The 25,063-nt window shown below is 41.1% G+C and overlaps 1 protein-coding gene across 2 annotated transcripts in view; it reads right to left on the reverse strand.

Moving 5' to 3' along the window:
• The window catches only part of tafa5l (TAFA chemokine like family member 5, like), a 44,758-nt gene extending 20,632 nt beyond the window's left edge, over window positions 1-24,126 (reverse strand). The window contains exons 1-2 of one of the 2 annotated variants that reach the window (XM_067527969.1): window positions 22,829-23,970; window positions 9,364-9,513 (exon numbers count right to left, since the gene is read on the reverse strand). In XM_067527969.1, the coding sequence (XP_067384070.1) occupies window positions 9,364-9,513; window positions 22,829-22,925 (247 nt within the window). In that variant the 5' untranslated portion in view covers window positions 22,926-23,970. Of the gene's footprint in view, window positions 1-9,363; window positions 9,514-22,828 lie in introns of both variants that reach the window. The other variant, XM_067527968.1, reaches the window with a different exon arrangement.
• Between the last annotated feature and the right edge of the window lie 937 nt (window positions 24,127-25,063).

Below are 25,063 nucleotides of genomic sequence, written 5' to 3' on the forward strand. Positions count from 1 at the left end.
AGCAGCGCAGGAGGCACAACAGTGACTCCTAAGCCAGACATAACAGTTTGTCTGATGAAATTGTGCCTCTGCACAAGTAAAAAACATTACATAACATTTTTACCAAAGGCGCTGCCAGCTCAATTAAAAATGTATTAGATGATGAGAATGAACAAAAAATGCACAGTTTAAAAGGAGGTTTGTTAAAATAGATAGAAAATACACTTTATAAGTCATTTGCACCAGACAGACAACATAAGTGAAGCAACACAACAATGTGGGTCTCTTCTGGTAAATTAATATGATTAATTATTAATTATTTTTTATTATATTTCTAACAAGACTAACTAACGAGCTAAGCCGGACTGCAAAAGCACAGTAACAGGTTTTTACAGGTTTTTGGTGTGTCTTCAATCATAGATTCATCTGTTATGGCCAGATTTTTAGCCCTCTGTCCAACCTGCTACCAGACGCTTGATCATCATTGGATTCTAATTATGATAACAGCAAAACAAATCCAACACTCAAGAACATTTTAAAGGCAGCCAAGCAACAAATATCTCCATACTTTATAATAAACTGTGTTTTGTTGAACAAGCTGTTGCTGGGATTTTTTTTTTTTTTTGGTTTACATTTTGGGCTCGCTTTCAAAAGGACTTTCTTTTTGTGTGTACAAGGCTGGAAAAATTTGAGAGAGGAAGTTGAATCAAAAAACAAATTGATTGTAGGGAATTTATGAATGTGTTACAAACCTAGGAACCCAGAAAAAGATAAGAATTAAAGCCCTTTGGCTATGTAGTGATAGTAACAGTGTGCATCTAAACTGATTTTGTAATAGAGGAGCTATGTAAGCATGTGTGTGTGTGTGTGTGTGTGTGTGTGAGATTCATTCATAATTTTAAGGTTTGATAGTAATTATGAAATTCTTACTTAGGAAAGATGGAAGCTTTGAGGTAAAAATACATCAATTGTTTGAAATATTTTCACTGGCAGATAGTAAACACTTGTAAATCCTTGTGAAACTTGTATTTCAGTGTTGGGTTTGGGGTCCATTTGATATGTACAGTACCAGCAGTACATAAAAAAGTCTCAGATAAAAGCAAGTAGTCTTCTGAATATCTGAGCACTAATTATTTTCTACAGCTCTTTTCATTCCATTTAGTGTAATCACTGCTAGATACCAAATGAATGCAGCTCTTTATCTAAATAAAATCAAATGAAGAAAAATGATGTATTATCCAGTTTGAGACACTGAAAGGTTTTTATTGTGAAGCATCTCAGCAGGTGGTGTTGAGTTGCAGTGACTGCTGCTAAACAAAAGAGACACTCAAAAGCACAAGAACAGTGAGTACATGACTGTGTTACACATCTGGAGTTTGTGCTGTGAAACTAGAGTGCAGTGAAAATGTACAAAAAGTGCGGAATGTGGAGAAAATGTTTTCATATTAAAGTACTTTTTTTAAACAATTTTGTGTCTGCATCAAGAAACCTTTCCTTTTGATTTATCGTTTTCCAGCAGTGTTTTTATTTTTTTGCCAATTTAGTGTCAATAGTCACTTTGCTTGGCGTTAAAGCAGAAAGCTGCAGCCAGCATATAAACATCTCCGTGCAGCCTGCAGACCCTTATCATGGTGGCCATCAAGCCTTCATACGATTACAGTGTGATGTGGTGGCATGGCAACAATGGGCCAAGCAGAGAAAGGGAAGGGGGGGGAGTCGGGGAGCAGATTAGAGTGAGAGCAGGGAGACAAGCAAGCAAAAGCATATAATCCTCCTGTGTACAGTGTGCAGACTAAACCTGCACTACAGTGACACAGAGCAGCACAAAAAGAGGGCAAAAGGCTTGAAATATGTCCTGAACAACACTAACAAAAGAAGTTGTTTTAAGGAAAAAAACTAGCAGTTGTCACACAGTCTGACTTTGTTCAGTGAATTAAAACACATTAGGAATGGCAAAGTAAACCTGCCGTATTGCAGAGTACCACCTGAGTAAATCAATCATCGAGTCGATCATTGTCACATGGAGCAAACTTTATTCACAATGGAGCTTAGGTAAGCTTGTTGGTACATCATTATGAAAGTGTGAATGCTAGCAGGATGGCAAGGGAGATAAAAATCTTTCCAACTGTCTGCTTTAAGCCACCAGCTGCATACTGTTGTAAATTTAAAAAAGTCCCAGGGGCTACGTCAGATGTAAGCCTTGGATTTTCGTTTCCATTCATCAGAGGAAACAGCAACTCAGATCCATCGTCTTTTGAACGTGATAATAATTGTGCAGATGGTTTTCTCCAATCTTGTCTCCCCGAATGAGGTTGTGTGAACACACTGTTCACTGGAAGGTCAAACATCAAAAAGTGAATAGTACTTGATTCCTTTTCAGAAAAAGCTCATCATCATGTGCAGTAGATTCTGTTTCTTGCTACTGGGGGAGACTCAAAATAGTGGAAAATCTAATATGACATAAACCGATGGTCCTTGAAGTAAGCTTGTAATGTAAGCATTGCTCTGTATGTGCACCAAATTCCACATCAGTCAAACCTGCAGGCTAAGAGAGGATGTTTATTAAAGTTTCAGTTCTGATTTGTAAGCCCGCCACCGCCACCAACATGCCAATCACTAGAAGTGGCAGTGGAAATGCCTGAATGCTGTATTAAGATATGTCATTTCTCAGAGTTTCATTAAAAATACAGTCAGCTGCACCTGAGATACTGCATATGTTGCAAACAGATGTGTGAACAGGCAGATCTATTACAGCCAACTCATTTAATTTAGAATTCAGAAAGGTCAAGTAGAGGCAGCAGCTTTGGGTAAAAAAAAATGCTCTGCCCCGAAATCACATTACTAAACCCGTAAAGTAAAAACTACATATTAATATTCACACTACACTGTACAGGAAATGAAACAAGATGAGCTTAAAGACACAGTGTAAATCACTATGGCCTATTAAAAATGTGCAAATGTTCCTGTCTAACTTGACTTAGCCACATTTTGCTGTCGACACAAGGTGTCGTCAATGTTACTCTGAAATCGAGTGCTGTTAGTATGCATCCTAATGCATCTTGTAGAATACTTGTCATTTTTCCAGCACGAGCACAAAACATAAACCCAGTCAGAATAATGTAGGAGTATGTAAAATGGAACTAGGACACATCTAAAGTCGTTCCAAGAAAATGAATTCCCTCAATAAATCTGTCTTGACTGGCGTCAATGGGGCTCCTTCTGACGGGTGTTGCCCAGACTGGAAGCCTGAAATCCTGCTGGCAAGGACTGAGAGCACATAGATTCCCTTTGCCTCACCTGTAAAGCCAGTATTGATCCAGGTCCTGATTCCTGAGCCTCAGGTCACCAGGTGGCATGTTGTTGTGTCTCTTTAGGAGGGGGCTCTAACTACATGGGAGCTTAGTTGCCTAATGTCTGCAGCAAGTTTACTCTTTTCAAACTCTGGCTCTTGTTCGTTTGCTCTTGTAAAAGCTTTATAAAGTATTGTAGCAGTGTGTGATGTGATTTATGCAGACCTGAGTTGTTGTTTTCTTAACCTTTACTGTCATTACCAGCCTTTTCATGCTACTGCAAAAAGGTGGACTGTGAAGAACAAATCTTTATTCTCTCTGGCATTATTTCACATATTTGTGAATTACAACTTTAAGAAAACCCTTAATTATTACCAAAAGGCAATAAAAGTGTTCTTTCAACAACTTTCCAGGATTAGTTTAGTGTGTCTGGGCCTTTGTCATTCTAATGCAGAATGCAGAACTGAAATGTTATACAGGATGGGCCAGGAAATCAGACTGACAGCCACCGCCTCACATCTCTGTCAGATCATTTCTCCGACAAGGCCCATCCTTCTTCTTTTCAGATCTTTGGACATTTTGCAAGACAGTGATAGTATACAGTAGGTACAGCCAGACAACATGGTGAGCAAGAGTGTGGACCGTGACATGCAGAGACGATCCCCTGCTGCATCTGATCTGAGTCTCACTACCTCATACCAAATAAATTCAAATGAGAGTTACAGTGTGTATCCAGAATTCAGTGAAATCGGGATAAAAGAAATGACATCTAATATGTGGGTTCCCACTGTTTCTGGCAGTCAGACACCTCTGAGGGTTCGTTTCTCTTTTTATGTGTCTTGATAGGTGGGCTTGCCCACACTACCAATTTTTCAAAGAATTTTTCTTTGATCCTTGAGGACACGAATAATTGATTTTTTTCCAGGGAAAAAGAAAAGTACTGCCATTTCAGATGATATAGAACTGATCCAGAAGAAGCTAGTATATAGGGACTGAGCATAGTGTAGAACTTGCTAATTTAAAAAGAGAAATAATGGAAAACTGTTTAGACTGAGGGACACGCCTGGTTATGGTTTTGCGTACAATCTTTCTAGCATCTGCAGTTAAAGCAGAGTGCTGGAGAGTTTGTGAAGCATTTAGAATGTTTGCCTGTTTGTGCATAAATATGACTTTAAACAAAATCCAATTTCTTGCAAATCCAAAAACTACCATGAAAAAAACATTCAGCCCTTTACATTTGTTTGTGCATGGATTCTGGTCAGTAACCTCTAACAAAACAGCGTGAGCTTTCAACTCGGCTGGCATCTACCATGTTCCAGGTCCTTCCACATAACAATGTCAGGACTTTGACTCGATTCCAAAACATTACATTTCTTTTGCTTTAACCATTCTTCATTAAACAACTTTAGGTCATTGTCTCGCTGCATGATCTCCCATTCGTTGGTTCACAGATGGATACTTTTTAATTTTCCTGTAGAATTTATAGGTACAACTCAGAATTCATGGCTCCATCAGTGATGGCGAGCCGTCCTAGTCCAGGGACAGCACAGCCAAAATCATGATACTGCCACCACCATGTTTTACAGATGGGATAAAGATCTTGTGCTGAAATGCACCAAACGTAACACTGCTCATTGAAGCCAGAAATTTCTAATTTCATCTCATCTGCCCACAAACTATTGTTCCAATATCCTTCTGGCTATTTCACATGGCCTTCAACACTGCAGCCTGGCAATGTTCTTTTTGGAGAGTGATGGCATGCTCCTTGTAACTCTGCCATTCTCACCATTGTGGTTCAATATTCTGCTGATGGTGAGCCCATGAACACTGATATTATTACTGTGCGGCTCCTTGTGACTTTGTTCTTGGTTTCATCATGTAAAGCGACCACTCCCAGAAAGATTATGTACAGACGGCGTTAAATCGCCCAGATCAGGTCAAGATCAGACTTTATTGGTGAGGACCCAGATCTCTTCCTTAGACAACACACCACCTACCAGACTCACATCTAATTATCATGACTAAAACTAGCTGATATATTTCCCCCTTTAAATAAAGAGATAATCTTACTTTTACATTTGTAGCACAAAAATTCAAGACTGGATACTTTTTCACAGTAAAAAATGGTAAGTGTCTCATTTGTTTAATTGGGTCCCCTTTATTTGGTTTCAGGAAGTGCATGATCAACCGGATCACACTTTAGGTCATAATTATTTAGTAACTTTCAAATGCCTCTGTGAGTTTCTAAATTCAAAGATGACTGAAAGTGAGGAATATTGATTCGACTAAAGTTTGTGTGAACACGCAAATTTCATAGCTTTTGTTTACTAACCATAATTAGTCAGCAATGTTTCATCTTTCATTAAATGGACAATTTCATCACCATATATCTCAAATATGCATTTGCAGTGATAAACTCTTGCTAATGCTGCAAAATAGTTTATTATATTATAAATATATTATTATATTATAAATATTAAATTGATCCAAAAGACAGTGAGCCTCTGCTGCCTTAATAACCAACTCACTGATAAAAAAAATAAATAAATAACTCCTGTGGCACAAATCCTCAATGATAGATACAAATGAATAAACATGTTTATAAGTCCGTAAACTGGTTTATCTACTTAGAAGGTCAAACAGGCATTTATGGGAATTTACATCAAAAGCGAACATAACAGAATATACGCTGAACTAAAGGTCAGAGAGGATATTCAAACAGTGGCTGCAATGGACCCATTGCACTCTCATGCAATATGCAGAAATTCCACTTTAAAGCCACAAGATGATGGATACTGTCTCGGCTGTCAGCACAAAGCCTTTAAATGAGCCTGTGAGCAACAGGTTTCATCCTTAATGCACTGGCTATTAATGTAGTGTAGGGTGTGGTGCGGTGGGAAGCCAGTAATAATCAATTTCCTGCTGCTGTAATCATAGTTCTCTGTAAGTTAATTAGCATCTGTTGAGTGTTACGCAGAGGCGTCTGCAGAGAGGGAGAGATGGTTAAAACCAGAGTGAGGACCGTGACACAGGCTGTGGGACAGCGGCCTCGTATTAGGACTATTAGATTAAGGTCAACATGAGTCACTGCGTGATGGAACTAATGGTCCTTCTGATGCATGTGATGACTGCGATACTGTGAGTGATCCAATCAGCATTGCAGATGCTATGCCCCCTCTCATCTGTCTTATCACCCTCCTCTAGATACTGTCCAATAACACAGAGAAGGCTCTAAGGCATAATATCTTATCTCCGAAGTGAATAAAAACTGCACATAAAGGATCCTTTATTCAGCTAGAGTAAATTCAAACCTCTGGAGGGGAGGAAGAAAATTCAACATGATCCACACGGAAGACCACGAGAAAGGCACAAAGTGATTACTAATTTGTTGATGTCACAGACTGACTTGGAGGAGCCCTACTGCAGACTACTACTCACATAGTTAAGAGTCAAACAGTCTAAAAGGCATCAAAACCAGACACACAAAGTGATTATTGATTGGCTAGTTAAACAACCCAATTACAACAGCAGATGCTTTTAATCGAGAGACGAGGACGACAATACATTATGTTCTATTGGACTTTTTTGCCTGCACTTGGTTACACTCTGTTGCTGTTGCTGAAGCTTAGAATAGCAGATTTTCACCATTTTTTCCTTTTTGTTTTGTTCTGAGAAGGACTTCTGGTGAAACTGCATTATACATAATATAGTCAAAGCAGCTTCAGAGGACCTAATAAATGGACCTTATGGGGAGATTGTTTTCTCGACTTGCCAGTGATTCTGCTGTTTATGACTGCAGCAGTGTAATTTGTTTGGTTGTACTCATGCACCACAGTGCACCCTTTTGATGTCACCATCATTTCAGACGGTGTGTTACATTGCTTTGTTGCACATCTAGTCTTTTTTAACCCCGCCACCTCCGCACTGCTGATGCTGCACTCGTCTGTGGAACAAACTGCTCTTCGGTGGGCACTAAATGTTGGTTGTGATGCAAACATATTACAAAAATCATTAGTTTCATGATATAATAACGCTTACAGATGTCCCAACCATGCTGCAACAGCAGATACAAAAAAAGAAAAAAGAGATCCTGTTACAAAAGACCCTTTATGATCAACACAATGTGTGACATCTTGACATGTCACAGCACAAAAAGCACAGGTAATTAATAACGACTACATTACATTCAGGTGTTCCAGATGTAGGGCTTTGGTATAGTGCATGCTGGCTGACTGGAATAGGACACGTAATGGCACAGAGACATCATTAATGTTAATAGTTACACCTGTGCTTTTCCTGGCATGATTTTTCACGATGTTCCTGTTATGTCAAAATGTCTGCCAGAAAAAGCTCTATGGCATCTGTTGAAGCACCGTTCCACATGCATTGTTTACCATTACCACTGTTTATCTCACTGTCACAACTGTATTATGCTGTAATGTTGTTAAGTCCCTAATTTTTGGTAGTCCTGTCACAATGTAAGGCTTTACTACTAGTCAGCTGCTCTTTGGTAAAGCTGCACACAGGGGAACTCGGCACCAGTGCACACTAGAAATCTCGACGCATTTGGTTCATTTGCAGAGCTATTTAGTTAGGACTCAGCTCTGTCAGCACTATTTTCTGTCTCTAACCCCGATCACACGTTGCTCTCCTTAGTCTCTGTGCTGCTTGCTGTCATTTGGTGCAATTGGCTCATGTGATCACATGTACGTACGCTTTCTACTGTGGCCTTATTTTTTCTGTACTTCAGTGTCTTTTAGTCTATGTCTATGTTCTTATCCTACATGTATTAATCCGTTTTTAATAAAGATGTACATATCTCTTTTATTACTCTATATTTAGTATATGGTCCTTTTTGCTAAAAATTAAAAAGTAATTCCTTCTTTTCATTTCTCTCCTCTGTTTACTTATGATCTTAAATATTCATAACCTTGGTCTTGGCTTTCCCTAATTCCCTGCCCTATTTATAGAAACCAGGGGTTCCTGTTTACAGGACAGTTAAAAAATCAGCTTGCTGGAGGCACTCGACTGTCACCTGCTTCCACGTGAGCTATAGTTAAGGAAACCATTTTTTTTTAAAGGGGATTTTGGTTAAATGCCTAAAATTAGGTATGTAGTTAACACAAACTAAAAAGATTTTAGCAGTGTCGTCCACAGAGACTAATCTACTCATTAATCCGTCTTTGCAGCCTCGTCGAGTGTATTACCTGCGATCACAGAAGGCTTCTGTAAAAGACGTTATCATGCTTAATTAAATACAAATTTTGAAGCTAAATGGTGTTTACGGTTAAATCATGCAACGGTGGGGCACTTTGTAACAATAGCTATTTAGTTACGGCAATTGTTTTTTTGTTTTTTTTGTATTTTCGGTTTATCCCGTGAGTTCAGGGTCACCACAGCATGTGTATTTGGCACAGTTTTTACACCGGATGCTCTACCTGATGCAACTATCTCCAATTTCTACCAGCACCGCAGAGCTGGGGATGGGAAGGGGTTTGTTAGGGGTTCGATCTCTTGCCCAGAAACACTTTGACATGTAGCCGGGACCGGGGATTGAACCACTGACCCTGTGGTCCATGGATGACTACGACAACTGAGTTACAGCCGCCCCCTCAGTTATGGCAATTGTATTTAACCTTTGAAAAAACATAAAAATTGTGTTTATCTATTAAAGGATTCTTGCTGAACAAAATGTTTACTATTATGAACTTCTGTTTCTCACAGAGTTTATTTTTTGCATTAATCAATATGCCTGTGGGAACTAGGCAGGAAAAAAGGGGGATGCTAACTTCTGGGTTGGCCTACAAATTTGTTTTATCCCTACGGATAACTATTCTTGCCTGGGACTGTATCTGTCTGGAGCTGCCTCGCACCCAGTCCTCATAGGAAGTTTTTAGTGCATCTGCTTGGGTCTCATACCAATCTACTTCACTTGCAAAGTGAGGTAAAGGGAAAGAATTTACTTTTCTACGACATGTTTTTCCACTTGCTTTTTTTGCGCCTTTTATTTTGACTCATTCCAACTCAAGTCTGTTAAACCCACCCCCCATTGGAAAATTGCCCTCCAGTGGGCTAGAAAAGCCATTGAACTCACCGTCTACACAGGCTGGCCTCGCCCTGGTGGTCCCAGCAATCTGGCCTCTTCGGCAGGCGCAGCGAGCCGTCTGCCTGGCAATGGTCCGTCTGGGAACGCTGCTGTCTCTGTTGAGCATCACTATCTCGCAGGTTCCCACCGCCAACTGGCCTGCCACAGCAGCAAGGAACAAAGTACATCCCATTAGCATAATGAGACATAATGAACACATTACAGTGGAGCAACTGGTGTTTGCAAGGTATAAACAACAGGGAGCCTGGACACAGAGCCTTTTGTAGGTCTGTGTACCAATGAACAGTTTATTACTCTCGTGTATAGTCTCAAACAGAAAAATGGAAGTTGTATTTCAGTGCTTTATAAACAGAAGACTACAGTATTAATGCAGTATGGCTGGTTGCTCCTCTGATAAACTTCCTAATATAGTGATTATACGAAAAACAAAGATTCCTCCAGGAAGATTTTAAAGGACATTGCTCTACCATAACTACAAATTAATGCCTGACTAAGATTTACTATTTGCAAATAAAGACTTTAGCAAAAAGAGACTGTTGTTGTTTCTAGTATTTTTTATTTTTTAAATGTTATGTTATTTAGACGGCACCGACCAACAATACATGCAATGTGTTGTACAGTAGTACAAAAGTGAACTGTAAGGGTTTGACAGCTTAGGACTCATATGCAAACACACACTGGTTTTAGGGATTTTAAAGAAAACAAAAACATTAATTTAAGTCTCTGTTAAGTCTTTCCACCGATACAGGTGACAGTCTGGAGAAGTAGACTGTAAACAAATGATACAGTGGTAAAGACAGTAAATACTGGCTTTGTGAACAGGTAAGCAGCAGGTGAAGAGTTTAGCATTAGCAGATTCACAGCATGGACAGGTGAGTAGCAGGTGAGTAGCTTCAGCATTAGCAGAATAACAGCACAGATAATAACAAAGAGTTTGGAGATTTCATCACATGAGCAGATTGAGTAGCAGATACAGTAAGTAGCTTTTATGGTCAAGTAACAGGCAAGTAGCTTTAGATCTAGCAGGTGAACACAAGAGAGGTAAATAGGGCTAACTTTGACATGCATGGCCATTCAATTTTTGGGGAAAGAATTTACAAATCTTCTGAAGAGAGTTTGATACATGGACGTGAGCATTACCTGAAGTTAATGGAGCTGTTGAGTAAATACCAGCAGAAAAAAACAAGTGACACATGGCAAGAGAGAACAATGAAGACAAGCAAATAGACGATGGCAAGTCTAAACCTGGACAATTGTGACATAAACAGACAAGAAATAACTGATCGGATCAAAAGCCAAGAACACAATATAAAATTCAGAAGGGAGTGGAGTCCATGAAGATAATGAGATCGCACAAATTTGGATTAAATATGTGGCGTAGTCAGCAATCAAGTAAGGAGTAATTATGAGCAGCAGCCTTATACATTATGGATAAAACACACACACAAAGGCAAATAATACATGTACTAATGTCCAAAAATATGCTCGCATTTAAAATATCTGGAAAACTTTATAAATATATTAAAGACTACAGAGTATGTTGTCAAATCTATGTATCAATATACTTTTTTCATGGGTTGATGTCAAACCTGAAATATAGTTAAAACGCTAACATAGTGTTTGATGACAAAATGTCAGTTTGACATTGTCCAAAGGGCAACAAAACTATATTTAAAAATGTTGAAAGTTGACTAATGAACTAGTTAATTGCTGAAATACTGTGTGACTGGGTTGACATGGCAGCAGCTGCTGGGCACTGAGCTCCTACAACAGACCAATTTTCAAGTTAAGTTAAGCTCTACTGAAACGGCAAATGGAGACAATGCCTTAAAGTGATGATTACTTTGCTGCGAAATCTCCGTGGTGTGTGTATGTGCCATTCTTACACCTCTATCCAAGCACAGAGAATGGCTCCACAGTTCTCAGGGCATCACTAATTGATCGAAAGCGCCCTAGCCAGGAACCTGTGGTTAACCAAGTTTTTGAGTGTAAGGTTTGTAACAATGTGATGTGTAAATGAATCACACGAGCTGGTGCAGAACCAAAACACCAATCGGTGTTTCAGCAGCAAATGGACGTCTTTATCCTAAAAACCACGTATTGCATAATAAAATCTTGTTTGATGTATTACGTTTCCGTGAGTGTGGTTGTGCATTTATTACAGTAGCAGGTGAATCTCTAGCAGTAATAGCCAGTCAGCACTCAAACAAGGTGAAGTAATCAGCCTTGTGCCCAGAATTACAGCTATAGCTCATTCATGGCTCCGATGGTGCATTATAACAGTCGTGGACAAACAAATAAGAGATGTGACAAGGAGTTTTTTTGTAGCTGACCTTTGAACACTTAATGTTGAGGTAGCATTTTTGTTTGGGTAAATTATTTTTGAGGGCCTCAAGGGAACATATTTAATTGTTTTTTCATTTACTGTCCCAGTGTGTCTGCAGGAATGACTAAGTATTTATAACTTTGTGTTTTATAGTGACAAATCTTTAATCACAATAGACTGCTTGAGGGTCTGTGTTGCATCCCAACACAAATCAGTCTGGTGATCTACAAAATATTAACATGTGTAACTACAACAACTCTTTCTCAGCAAATGCATACATTTAATAATACACAATATGAGAACGTACTGCTGTAGGATGAACAGCAAAGCTCAGAACAAGTTGGGGAAGCTTTTTCACCTTTGCTAGGAAAAAGTTTTTCCTTTTTTATTGAATGGAAGGCTGCCAGAGAAAGCCATTCAGGCTGATACTGAAATAAAATCAGTTCAGGGATGGTAGATTAGAGAAGAGTCTGTGCTGTAGTTGCTGTAAGGTCAATCCCTGGCATTCACCAACCATCACTCCTTTATACTGCTGTTTCCAGTCACGTTCCAACACCCTCAAAGGTTTATTAAGTGATATGCTAACTTCTCTATAGCATGAGAGAATGCAGTATAATAATTATTGTATTATAGTAATAATGGTGAAGGTTGAAAGGGTTGTTGATGAACACGAATGACTCATAAAATGACCTCAGCAGGTGCAGGAGACATGTGAGTTTGAGAAGCCGCTAAGTTTTAGAGCAAGACATGTTTGAGACCAATGAAGGACCTTTATGACCTTTATTTTATCGACTTCATTTTACCAAAATGCCTGGCCATTGTTGGATTAACCCTCCCTCGCTCTCCCAACCTCAGCTCCAAAGTGTCCGTCATCTACAGCAGCCTACTGTACCAGCTAAACCCAGGTTGTGTGTCAGTTAGTATGTGGTAATTTTATATTATACAAAATATTACTTAGGAATATGCACTAATTAAGCATGATAGAAAGTATAGTAGAGGATTTAATGTTAGACCTGCCTGTATTTATCAAACTGCTAATAAGAAATATTTTGAATGGAAGTGAAAGATAAAAGTCCAAATCTTTTACTTTATGGCAACATATCAAACATCTTTATTTAATACGCAGTTATATTTAAGGGAGCTCCAGAGGTCTACCAGCACCTCTGAAGCTTAGCAATTAACATGCATCTCGCTTAATTCCCACAAACAGTGCATTTTACAGGGAGTTATGTGCCAGACTCTGGCTTGGCTCAGAGTAGTTGCCAAGCAACCAGCAGATACTCCAAGAAGTTACTAATCTTCTCATCTAACGCTCTGTCAGAAGGTGAATAAGCATACAGTGGCTCCCAAACTGCCGCTCCTGTAGGGCCCTTATCAGATTGGTTCCTGTTGTTTTTTTTATAGAAGTGTATTCTCAAACAAACTGATGGATCAATCCAAATCAAGCGACACATCGAGACAATTTGGTTTCAGGTGACAGGACCTGTTTGCCTGATTTGTCTGGTCAATAATTCAGCCCAGTTCCTCAGCTACGACACATGAGATCACTGGTGACATAAAAATGAAAACTGAGACAACACAGTCATAGGTGATATACAGTATTTGAATTTTTAAGTGCTAAAACTTTGAGTGAAATGTGATAAATAAGTTATGTAAATAAACTCAAAACCAATTTTTAAAATAAAACAAACAAAACCAAACTTTGTTTGAAAAAAAAATAACACTTTATCTTACTGAGAAACTGCAAGTCAAGTTATAAAACAGCTGCATTCCCACAAACAGTGCTGTTCTACTCATTTCTGGAATCCAGGAATCCAGGTAACTGCCAGGTTAAATTTTACATAACAAGCTTGAAAATGAATGGCTGGGTTCCCTGACTGTAAATATTGATTATCCCTAGAGAACAGATCCTTATCATGGTAAAATGTACTTTTTCAACACATATGTGCTCCGCTGTACAGTACTGTAACCCTGCAGGTTGTTGAGGCTGCTACCCAGATATTAGTCTTTAGCCTTTTCCCTGTCAAATAACCATACTTAACTCAACTCGCGCACGATAATAAGACAAATCTACATCTCAATAACTGTTCACTGAGGCAGCCACATTTTGTGATTTAGGCTGCTAAATTGGTGGATTGCTGTGTTTTTACATGAAACTATTACCTTGACTAGTGTTGGGAGTCATAGAACACAATCACCTCCAAGAAGATCTACAGCACACATTTCATTTCATGGCATTATAGCATAGAGCTGGGCAGCCCACTCTCCTCCACCCACCACCACCACCACCACCACCACCACCAATCAGCATACCCTCCGCTATTTCCGAGACTCCCAATGCTTGGTGGGTGCTTGGAGGATCTAGGTGCCATCAGATATCAGCGCTTCGTGCCATGTTTCAACACTGAACAGATGAATGGGCTTCATGCAATAAGCCTGAAGGAGGAGAATAGTAAGGCGGAGGGGTTGAGTTGAAGTACTCTACGGGGAGTTGCGCAGTGTGTGGGAGTGTGGGGGTGCTTTGTAAAGTGCCCTTAGCTACGGCCAGTGCTCCATCATATATAGAGGCTTTAATTTGTGTGACAGGAGCTTTCTGTCACTCAGCAGCATGGAGACACACAGCCTCGTCTTTATTTCGCAGGATGAAATGTGCATACAGCTGCTGCAGCGAGGTGCGTGCTGAGAGAGGGATGGAGGCATGTTGCTGTCCAGGCTCTGGATCCCGTCAGAAGCTACATGCAGTGAGCTACAGGAAGCCAGTACAGAGCACAGCACTGACTGGCAGCCTGATGACCTTAGCACCAAATCACAGCACTGTACAAGTGTAAAATGGTAGCACATACACACACACACACACACATACCTTAGAGCAAAGACACGAGCCTTTGCTCTACATATCTGCACTTTGATCGGACACACTGCAGATCACCAAACTACAGGAACACAAATATCTTAATATCTCTGCCTGAAATAGGCTGCCAGGAGTCCACGCTCGCTTTCACAATGTTCCCGATTCAACGTGCGTCATCGCAGCACTGAGAACTGGTGAGCATCATGAGATAATTTAACTCTAGATACATTACTGGCACAGTGAATATGGAAAAACCACAAAGTATCATCTTTCCGATTAAAAACTGATTCTATTCCAACAACTCCTTATTCTCCTGAGACAGTTGTACAAAACACTCGGTTCACTCTTATCGTTTTACGTGTTTGTATCTTTAATTAAGACAGTGCTGATACATCAGTAGTTAGTTCTGATCAAATACCTTTATCCGATTTAAAAGGCAATCAATGAAGCTCAGCTCTGCACTGCTTCCATACAACCAAACTCAGACTGGGAGCTGCGAGAAAGGCTTTTCTTCTCCTCAGGGAATTTGCCATAAAATTATATGACAGGCTGCACAGAATGAACTATGACAGGATTCCATTTCCATATTAAAACAATCTTCCTTTACAAATTGTAATTACTTGCAGGCTGCTAAAGATGGAAAGTGAGGTTTTACAATGTTTCATTCCAAAAAGGGCCTTTGCAAACAGTTTCACACCATATTTATTAAAGATTCCACTTCTTGTAAAGCTAGTGCAGTTAATTATTCATGACAATATGTATTGTATTTGGTATTATTCCACATAAAGACAGAGCTATAGTGCAGAGCTGTTCTGTGCTGGCAAGACTTAAACGTCCTGGCTTTGCATCTATCCCGTTTTTCCTGAGAGAGCCAATCAGACTCTAATCACGACACTGGCATACAATAATAAGTCTGAGTGATTATCTTCATTCCATTGTATGTTCCTTTCTTGATAGAAGTGCCATTCTCAAGGATGAAAATAGGGCTGCTAACAAAGCGTTAGTTTAGAGAGCATGACAATCATATTACATGTATCAAATCAGATTTGAATTCAACTGATCTTATATGGAAAATTGAAAACGTGGGAAATGTTATAAATATTAATGGTGCAGGCAATCAGCCAGGATTGATTTGGAGTGGGTACATTTATAAAATTTAAAATGAAACCTGACTAAACTCCCAATACAGTTGCACCACAAACCTTAAATTCAGCCAGCGATCTCACACTGCGCAAAGTCGATTTACAGTTTTTTTTTTTTCTGTCTTTTTGTCATTTAGGCTTATGTTTGGGGCTGTAACTAGTGATTATTGTCATCACCAATTATGGGTTACTCAAATGGAGTGCATTTACACAGTGGTTTTTAGGACAAAGCTTGTCATTCACCTATCCAGAAACACACTGCAGCAACTAGAACACGAGGCACAATTTTGGGTTCAGTGTCTTGGCACTTAACTCAAATAAACGTATGAAAGCTCCACAAACCTGCACCTGATAGCAAAACCATATTAAATGTTTCAGATTCAGTTAAACAACTTCAAAATGTACCACAATGGGGGGGGGGGGGGGGGGTACGACACTGTTTTTACAAATGTTTAAAAGAATAAACTTGTGTTAGCTAATCATGCTTGCAAAATCAAAAAAATCAGAGTGATTAAGTTGAGCATAAATATTATTTCCATCGTTTTGTTCTTATTTTAGCTTCTATAGCCTCTGCAGCTGGAGCACAAACCCCCAGTGATCAAAATGAGTGAGGACAGGGTTAATGAATGTCACAGCACAATGAGAAAATATGTGGTGAAAGCCCTGCAACCCTTTAGCACAGCAGAATGGACGTGGTTTATGTTTGATAGTTAATTACCATCGTGTCAATGTCACGCTGGTCTGGTAATTAGACATTGGAATTTAAATGAGCAATTGAGTTATTAAAGTGATTAGAAGAAGCTAAAATGATAGCGTTTGTTCCCAAAAAACTGTTGAAATGTGTTGTGTTGTGTTGTGTGTGAGTGAGAAAAAATAGAGGACAGTACATATTCAGAGGTCTCCTTTCCCCACAAAACCGATGACTATTCAATAAGGAATTCATGAGGATTCTGATTTAATAAGCCGATTCAAAACTAGATTTAGATTTAATAAAATACTATTGAACCTCAAACCTACAGTAGCTGCCTCCAAGTCTTTGTGCAAGTCACTGTCCAGGTGAATATTATATTTCTTCTAGTGTAACATCACCTGTAATGAATAATAATATTCTTTTGTCTATCTTCATGATTGTCACATCTCCCCGACTGCCTCCCATATAAGTTGTGGGCTGCTTGGCATTTTCTGGTGCCTAATTTCACGTCAAACCATTCTGTCTTTCTTTCTGTCACAATATAGCTCGACAGTGAAACAGTCTTGACAGCTGTAGTAATATTTTCTCGTTTTTGTCTGCTGGTTTCCGACAGTGGGACCATGAGCCGTGCTGTGTGAAATTTTTATTTTAACTCTTGCGTGACATTTTTGTGACTGAATCTTCTCCACGCATTGAGTGAAACAAATAGCCTTACAGAGCAAGTTCCGAATGATGAATATACTAATAAACCAAAGTTACAGCTGCTCATGCACAGGCGGTATGTTTTGTCCAGCTGATTTGCAGTTTGTATTCTGTGCTTGGTAAATGACTCAAACGAGTAACTGACCAAAGGTAATGAGCATTAAATTTCTGTTTATTAAATAGTCAATGATCTGAATAAGTATCCCAGCACATTTATGATCAATTCTGACATAATGCTATTATTCAGCATTACACTGATAGTCTTAAAAGAAGGCTAATCAACTCAATCCTGCACATGAAAAGATAATCTGTGTCAGTTTATCTGGATTTAGGGCTGTAGCTCTGATGCTGACAACTAATCTTTCCTCATGCCTATTCTGATCTCACAGCTCCGTCTGTATTAACAACTCAGGACGACATCAAACAGCAATCATATTTGACTGTGCAAATGCCAGTCAAGGCACCCAATGCCAAGTGCATCTCATTACCTAAACACCATTTGTAGCCTGCAGCGCAGTAGGTTGAATGTAATAGGATGCCAGGTGAGACAGGCAGATGTGTGACTGACCCCATCCTATATGCTTCCTGACAGCCCTGTGATCTTCTACTGCTAAATGCGTAGGGGCAGTGGAGTGGTCGAGCGAAAACATGTGCTTTATATTAATGTGCTTGGTTTAAAGGAAATACTACCACTTGATTTCACATGCAGTTTGAATACTCCACAGCAGTGCGATGAATATTTATGCAAGTGAACAACTCTCAGCTGAAGTCGGAGGACCTGTAATAGTACGTAAGTTTGCAGTTTAATCGGATTCTGACAGAAATGAACGGGGAGTGATGGTAAAGGGAAGTGTGGCCGCAGCCGTGGTGCCTTCTGGAGACGAGGGGCATGTTACACTTTTACACATGAAGCTCATTCATCTGCGAGCTGCAAAACGAGCCCTGGCTTGACCCGCGCTCAGTCCACTATTTGTGGCTGTGGCGAGCAGTTCCAGCTCTCACGTACGGATGACAACACGAGGTTGTGTTCTACATACCTCTTCCTATTCAACTATGTGCTGAATAGGAATGTGGGAATTTTTAAAGCCCCACCATGCGTGACTTTCATCTGCGGAGAAAGAGAAGTACTGCATCCCCACCAACGACTATGCCAGGAATGTGCTCAATTTGTCCCAGTGTAATTCTTGTGCCAGTTGTGCACACCAGTCCCCACACTGGGTAAGGCACATTGAAACGTCTTGTACTGTAGCAGCACTAGGATGCAGCTCCCTCTGGTCTCAGCAGCGTTACCATGCGTTACCATGTTTCCACTCTCAATGGGAAGCGGAAGTGTGCTGGATAGTTTGCTATCGTCCCTTTGCAGGACCTTTAGGTCTTTGCAGATCTGTTAACACATCCTACCATTCGAAGCGGCCATTGTGTGACATTGCTGGGGGCGGCTCTGAAATAGAAAGTATTGCCCTCACATGTTGTAAATCCACTACTTGGACTGACACTGTATTTCAGGTGTGGCCTGCAACATGTCCTATGCTGTACCGCCAACACGCAGAAGGTGGTTTGTTATAGATTTCTGTTGCAATATTGCAGTAGAGTCCAAGCAGCAGAGATATTACAATGCAGAGTACACTCAGACAAATGGGTTGTGGATGAATACAGGCTTGAGGCACAAAGAGTGAATGTGCAATATGCCTTTCAAAACCAAACAGTAGCTCTGCTGAATGTCATGCAGAAAGGACTGTAAAGCCACAGTGACTCACTTCAAATTCCACTCAGATAGCCTTCCAGGATGCCCTCCTTCTTGAGCGCAAACACACAGAAAATGGTGAGCATTAGAACACCATTATGTCCCCATAAACACAGTACTGTAATCCGTGATTGTGTGAAGTGTAGCTTTAATAACCAAGCACAGCCATTTCAGAAAATATGATCATCGCATCAGGCAGAAAATAGAACAGGACAGAAGACCGAAGAAGCATAACTCAAAACATTTACACCACTCTACCAATGATGGAGCAGCTTCAAGCCGAGAGCCTTCCGCAGAGAAAATAACAATGCAAAAATACACTGAGCGCTGCACTACACTCAACCACAAGGGAGGTCAAAGCTGACGGCTAGAAAGACTTCATATTCAGGAAGCTAAGAAATATGAGCCTTGTGTGGTGCCAAATTGATTTAGCAATAAAAATTCTTTTCATTTTGTTCCATAAAGATGCTCATACTTTTACTGCTCTGTCGTCTATAGAAGCAGGCCTCGATGATTTGCTTACAATTTACAGCCAAGGTCATAATCAGAGCGGGCCTCCCTTTGAATGCTTAATGCCGCATTGAAAAAGACCAGAAAGAAAATCATCTTTTTCACTTCAAAAAGTCTTTAATTCTCTGCCGCTCTGATTAGTTTAATGCTTGGATGGATAGGACTTGCTCTCTGAGTTAAAAGAGAATAACCAAAGATTTTTTTTTTTACATTCATCATTCTGCTGCCACGAGAAGACTTGCTCTCTCCCACACAGGAGCTGATTTGTTTAAAGTGGTAAAATTAGCTGTGAGAGAATCCAGAACAATAGACCAGGGTGAAGGCGGCTTGGTTTGAGAACGACACTTTGACAGGAAACATGAGAGATGTGTTGCAGGCCACAGAGCGGACTGACTGTGAGAGTCCGTCATCAATGGAGCCTGGTACTGATTGTAAAGCCGCAGTGACTCACTTCAAAATTTTGTGACACGGCCTGTAGACGTATCTCATAAAATGTGTGCTGTCATTCCCATCGACAGCTTATACTGCAGAGCAGGATGACAGGATGGATTGTTGTGTCTGCCTCTCAGCTTCAGGACACTGATTGGATTATTCAAACAAATCAAAGTGATACATACATTTGACATGTGACATGTGCTGTGAAAGAGCATTAATGCTGCAAAAAGCACTAATATGACACAGAGTTTAGCTTCGCAGCTTAATTCAACGAACATGGATCATCCATCTTGATACATTGCTGCATGTCACATTCCCTGCATTTTAAATGAATTTGGTTTCCTGAACGTGGAGTGATTAACATTTCGAGGTTATCTGGAAAAATCAGGCAAAGTAAAACTGATGCTGCACATTTTGTAATTGTGCCATCTTTGTGAGCTTTAAAACCAAAAACAATGAGCCAAAGGAGGTTAAAAGGAGTCATTTTTTCCCCCACACTCACCTTATTCAGTGATGACACAAAATGGAAAATGTGCCACAGAAATGAGTGCAAGTGAGGAAAACTGTTGCTGAAAATGCTGCACACATGGGATCCCACTATTTCATCATGTTTCTCACTTTGGGTTGAAATGTTTTTTCGGCACCTGCCCACAAAGAGTCTTAGTCCTTACCCTATCATGTGACCCAATGAACCATCTGTTGAGAATGCACCACCACGTAGAGAGCCAGGCGTCCACTGAAATTGCACCCCTTTTGGCTTCACAACACAAAATGGGGCTTACTTTTGCTTACAATGGAGCCAAAATGGCTGCCAGTTCACTCTAAATACTCAAAAATCCAGATCTTATACTGTGCAAACACAGTGGTTTGGTTAGGAATAGGAAAAAAGATGCAGTCTGCCTTAAAAATCAGCACTTCCTTTATGTCCTGTCATGTTCATACCTCACAACACCGATGCAACAAAAATAGCAATTGTTTCACAGCGGTGTCGAACTCCAGTCCCCTGTCTGAAACCACCAACACCACACCAACCTGCCTCCCAACAAACATTGGAGAATCCAAATACTACATGACATTCTAACGTTCGATACAGCTGTCGCCAAGCAGTAATACGTAGCTGTCGTTTTTTTGCAGCCGGTACAAACAACCTACTCTGTCATATTTCGCAGGAGGACAGTTTCAAATTCCACAGACTGAGTTAAAGCAGAAATCCAACTGACTGTTGCCCACCAACTTACAACTGGGGGTAAAAATGCCCCACCCCTTTACACAAACCCAAAAGGTTTGTGGTTGACGAAGCACAGAGGAGTTGCCAATGCTCTCTGGCTGCACCACTGAACCGGAGTGTAGCCCAGTGAGAAAATCCAGACATTTCCAAATTTATCGCTAAATAAACTGGCAACGTTGAGAGTGTCTGACAGGCCATTCATCGAGGCGGGTGCTGGCCCAGTGGTGTGCACGGACAAGGCTTTTGCACTTTGATTTCCTGTCCTGGCCGCAATGACAGATGTGCTGTGGAGAGGGTGGAGGTGACACAGCTTCTCACTTCTCCCCAACGGTTCACCCACACTTGTCGATTCTCACATGGCACCTGAGGGCCCGAGGGGGTGGAGGCGGTAAAGTGAAGGTTGCTTTGACTGTATTAATGTGGTTACAATGAATAAAAATAACGAAAAAGTAAAACAGTAGCGATGGTCAAATCTACTTACAGACAGGCCTGACCTGGCCCAAGCAGCTGCTTTCAAAGGAGCACTTTAGTAGGATTTGAAGATTACAAGTACGGATTAAAAACGCTACATGGTTCATCTTAAAATTCAGCCCAGACCTGGAAATCTCTGAGCAACAGAAATAGAATGTCAAAGCTCAAATCATATCCAGAGGATTTAACTATCGGGCCAAACCCAGGAGAATCTATTTACTCTAGAAATACAAAGGGGTAATAAAGTTCACAAGAGATTGATTGAGCGATTTTGTACAATAACACGCTAATGAGATCATTTTCAGATGAAAATGAGTCAATAACAAATGGCTGAGGGGCAGGGGAGGATTGCTGTGGCTCCTCTGATAATATGAAGAGGCTTGAGAGATGGTTCAGAGGCGACAATAAGAGGCTGGTGACAGCAGCGTTTTGGGAGAAAACACTGCAAATTGGAGGCAAAGAGAGCACATTTCAGCGCACAGGCAGTTCATTTTTCACATCAGTGTCTACTTTTGTTCCCGGCAAGCTGCCAAAGACATTGATGTGGGCACTATCCCTCCTCCACAGTGGTAATTATGCTGCTGGCCAATGCTTGATTAAAAGATCTAATCTCCAAAACTTAGTGTTCAACATCTCCCAACAAGTTCCAGTGCTTTAAGACTGCTCCCTTTGTCTTTGGTGGCACTCGAATCCAAAATGTTTTGTCGTGGAACAGCATCCAATGGAGTGCAGAGAAACATTCTTTTGCTTTCTATTCTCTGTCAGGGTGAAGGTGTAATTGCACTCATGGATGTATTATTCAAGACCAAAGCATGGCGAGGATGGATATGGCTTTAACCTGAGTGAAATTACAGAGCTCTGAAAGCAGAAGTCAGGCCTTTTCTTGTCTGTACCTGCAATTAAAACAAGCAAACTGTGCTGCCTTTTTTTTTCTTTTTTCTTTTTTTGAGGGGGGGGGGCTCAATGTGTATTCACTTAATTATTATTCCAGGAGGCTGCAAAGAGCTGTCTTTTATTCTGATCAAGAGAAATGATGAGGTTAGTTTGGCACCAAGTAGGTCAAAATATTATTCAGATTTACTGACATTAAACTTTAATATGTCCTAGCATTTATGCCACTACACCTTGGCTCTTCAGTATCATAAGCTCCATATAGTATAATAGATATTCCAAAAAATAAGCTACAACAAGGTCACTAGTCATAAAGTGACTAGAGTTGAGCACAGACATATTACAAATCTCTGTGGGGCCGTTTTATTGTACAATAGAGGGATTTTAGGTGCATCCCAATAATAAGCCCTCAGAGACAATGGTGCTGCTGACAAAGTAATAAATAGCTCTAAGCGTCCTTACCCTCTCTGAGCAGATGGGAGTAGATGAGCCAGAGGAGCAGCAGGCAGCAGAGTGACGCACCTCCACCTGCGGAGAGCGTCTTCACTCCAGACTGCATCCTACACCTTCAGCCTTTAAGATTATCCAAACTTTGAACGCTTGTGCCGTTTAGATGTCAAGCAGATGAGCAGAAGAGTGGCTAATCCAGGGGTGTCTCCACAGCCTGTCGTCGGCATCCATTTTGAGGGTATAACAGGAGAGGGACTGGTAGTAATCCCCCCCTTTGCTTTTCAAATTCCCTGGGTGAGCTGCATATCCATCCAGGCGGCTCAGCGCGCACACACGCACACTCAAGCACGCGCACACGCACGCAAAAACACACAGAGGCTACAATGTCACCAGATCTGGCCAAGTTTACGCAGCTATGGTCTCAGGAGCTGACATTCACTCGCAGGCTTCTGTAAAAACTGCAAGTATGTAGCTGAGGATAAGTGAGCAGCAGCAGTCCCGCGCAGTTTTCATCCTCACACGGAGCCGATGCTGGTAGCAAGATCAGTCGCTCGGTTCCCCCACAACGCCGCTGTCACCTATTTTTCCTTCATCATTACTATTCCCAGCGAACTTCTGCACCGAGCCTGACTCTGTGCGACTTTGCAGAGAAACGCGCAACTTTCCTCAGGCAGACGTGACGAACGTAGCAATCAGCACGGAAACTTGTCCGACAAACGCACAACTCCAGCGCCCGAAACCAGTGTTCGGAAAACAGCTGAAGGCGCTAATGCGTCATACATGTCCACATATGCACAGCAACGAAATGTCACGTCAGAACAGGAGCAGCGGGTCTCACGCGGCGCGCTGCCGCTGGACAAAACGCACTGTGAGCGCGTCAACAGCGGACACGCTTGTCACCTGTATGAGCCTTTAAAGGCTCTGGGAAAAATGATGCCTTGCTCCTCGGGGTCGAGGAAAAGCTGCCCCCCTCACGCAGCGCAGCACGGGTCGCACATGAGCGCGTAGACGTCTTATTCTGTCCCGATCGGCTGAATTTGCATGCAGGAAGTCGCCTCCAAAAGAAGAGGATTTCCCTTATTCAAGCCAAGGAAAACGCTACTGCCGCTGTACACTGAGTTGCTTTGAGTTACAATGTTTCCATCTGCTCGCTCTCTCTCTCTCTCTCTCTCTCTCTCTCTCTCACACACACACACACACACAGACACACAGACACACAAACACTTGTCCTAATTCCCTCCTTACAGAGAAAAAAAATCAGCTCCCAGGCTATAAATCCAAAACTGTGGTTTGAGATGATGATGCTTATTTATACACATAAAGTTTGTCCCATCTTAGCTCCACAGGGAGAAACAAGACAGCAGCAGCCTCCCCACATTCCCACACCTTACTTTCTCCATGTCTTTGTGCCCTCTTTTGTGGAATACACCCTTGAGGGCTGCACGGTGTCGGGACTACAGTCAACATTTAGCACACTGGCATTGTGGGAAAAAACGTGAGAGGTTTGCTCCTTCAGTGGACTTCAGTGCTAGAGTACACTGTGGCATGTACATTGCTTCAGAGCCACATTATTATAGACTGCAGAGCATCACAACAAGTGTGCACACAGGGGCACATGCTTCCCTGAGTGTGTATGTGGATGAACTAAAGCCCTGCAGATGCCAGTCCATCTTCAGAAAGAGCACCATTTAAGACTCCCTTGCCACTCGAGGACTATTAATATAACTCCCCCCACCCCCCCTCTCACCCCCCCTCTCACACACACATACACCAGATTTCATGATCAGTGAATGTGCACTTTATTAGCAGATGGAGAAGTTTTCCCCTATGTGCTGCTGTGCTGTTAGCCTTTCACTGAATGGCTTTTATGATGACATACTGGCCCAGGCAAAGGCCTGTCACATCACCACTGTAGTATGTGAAGAATGACAGGGCCGGTGCATTTCTTGTGCACAGTCTGGATACTTTGTGGATTTTCCACCTTAGTGCCACATCAGAGCGCCCGGCCGTTAAACCTGCTGATGTTTTGTGCATCTCTTTACACCTGGTGCAGCAGCTTCCTTACTTTTCTTGGCTCGTTGTGGAAAAACTGCAAGGGCTGTTTGTTTTCTTCTCTCCTCTGAAGATCTGCTATGAAAGTTAAGAACGATGTTTCAGTCTCCCGGAGCGATGTCCCAGCAGGGGTTGCAACGTAATTAATCATAAACTCTCACTGCGACTGACAGACTTGTAAAAGTACTGCCAAAT

The sequence above is a fragment of the Channa argus genome, chromosome 13, assembly GCF_033026475.1.
Source record: "Channa argus isolate prfri chromosome 13, Channa argus male v1.0, whole genome shotgun sequence".
NCBI lineage: Eukaryota > Metazoa > Chordata > Actinopteri > Anabantiformes > Channidae > Channa > Channa argus.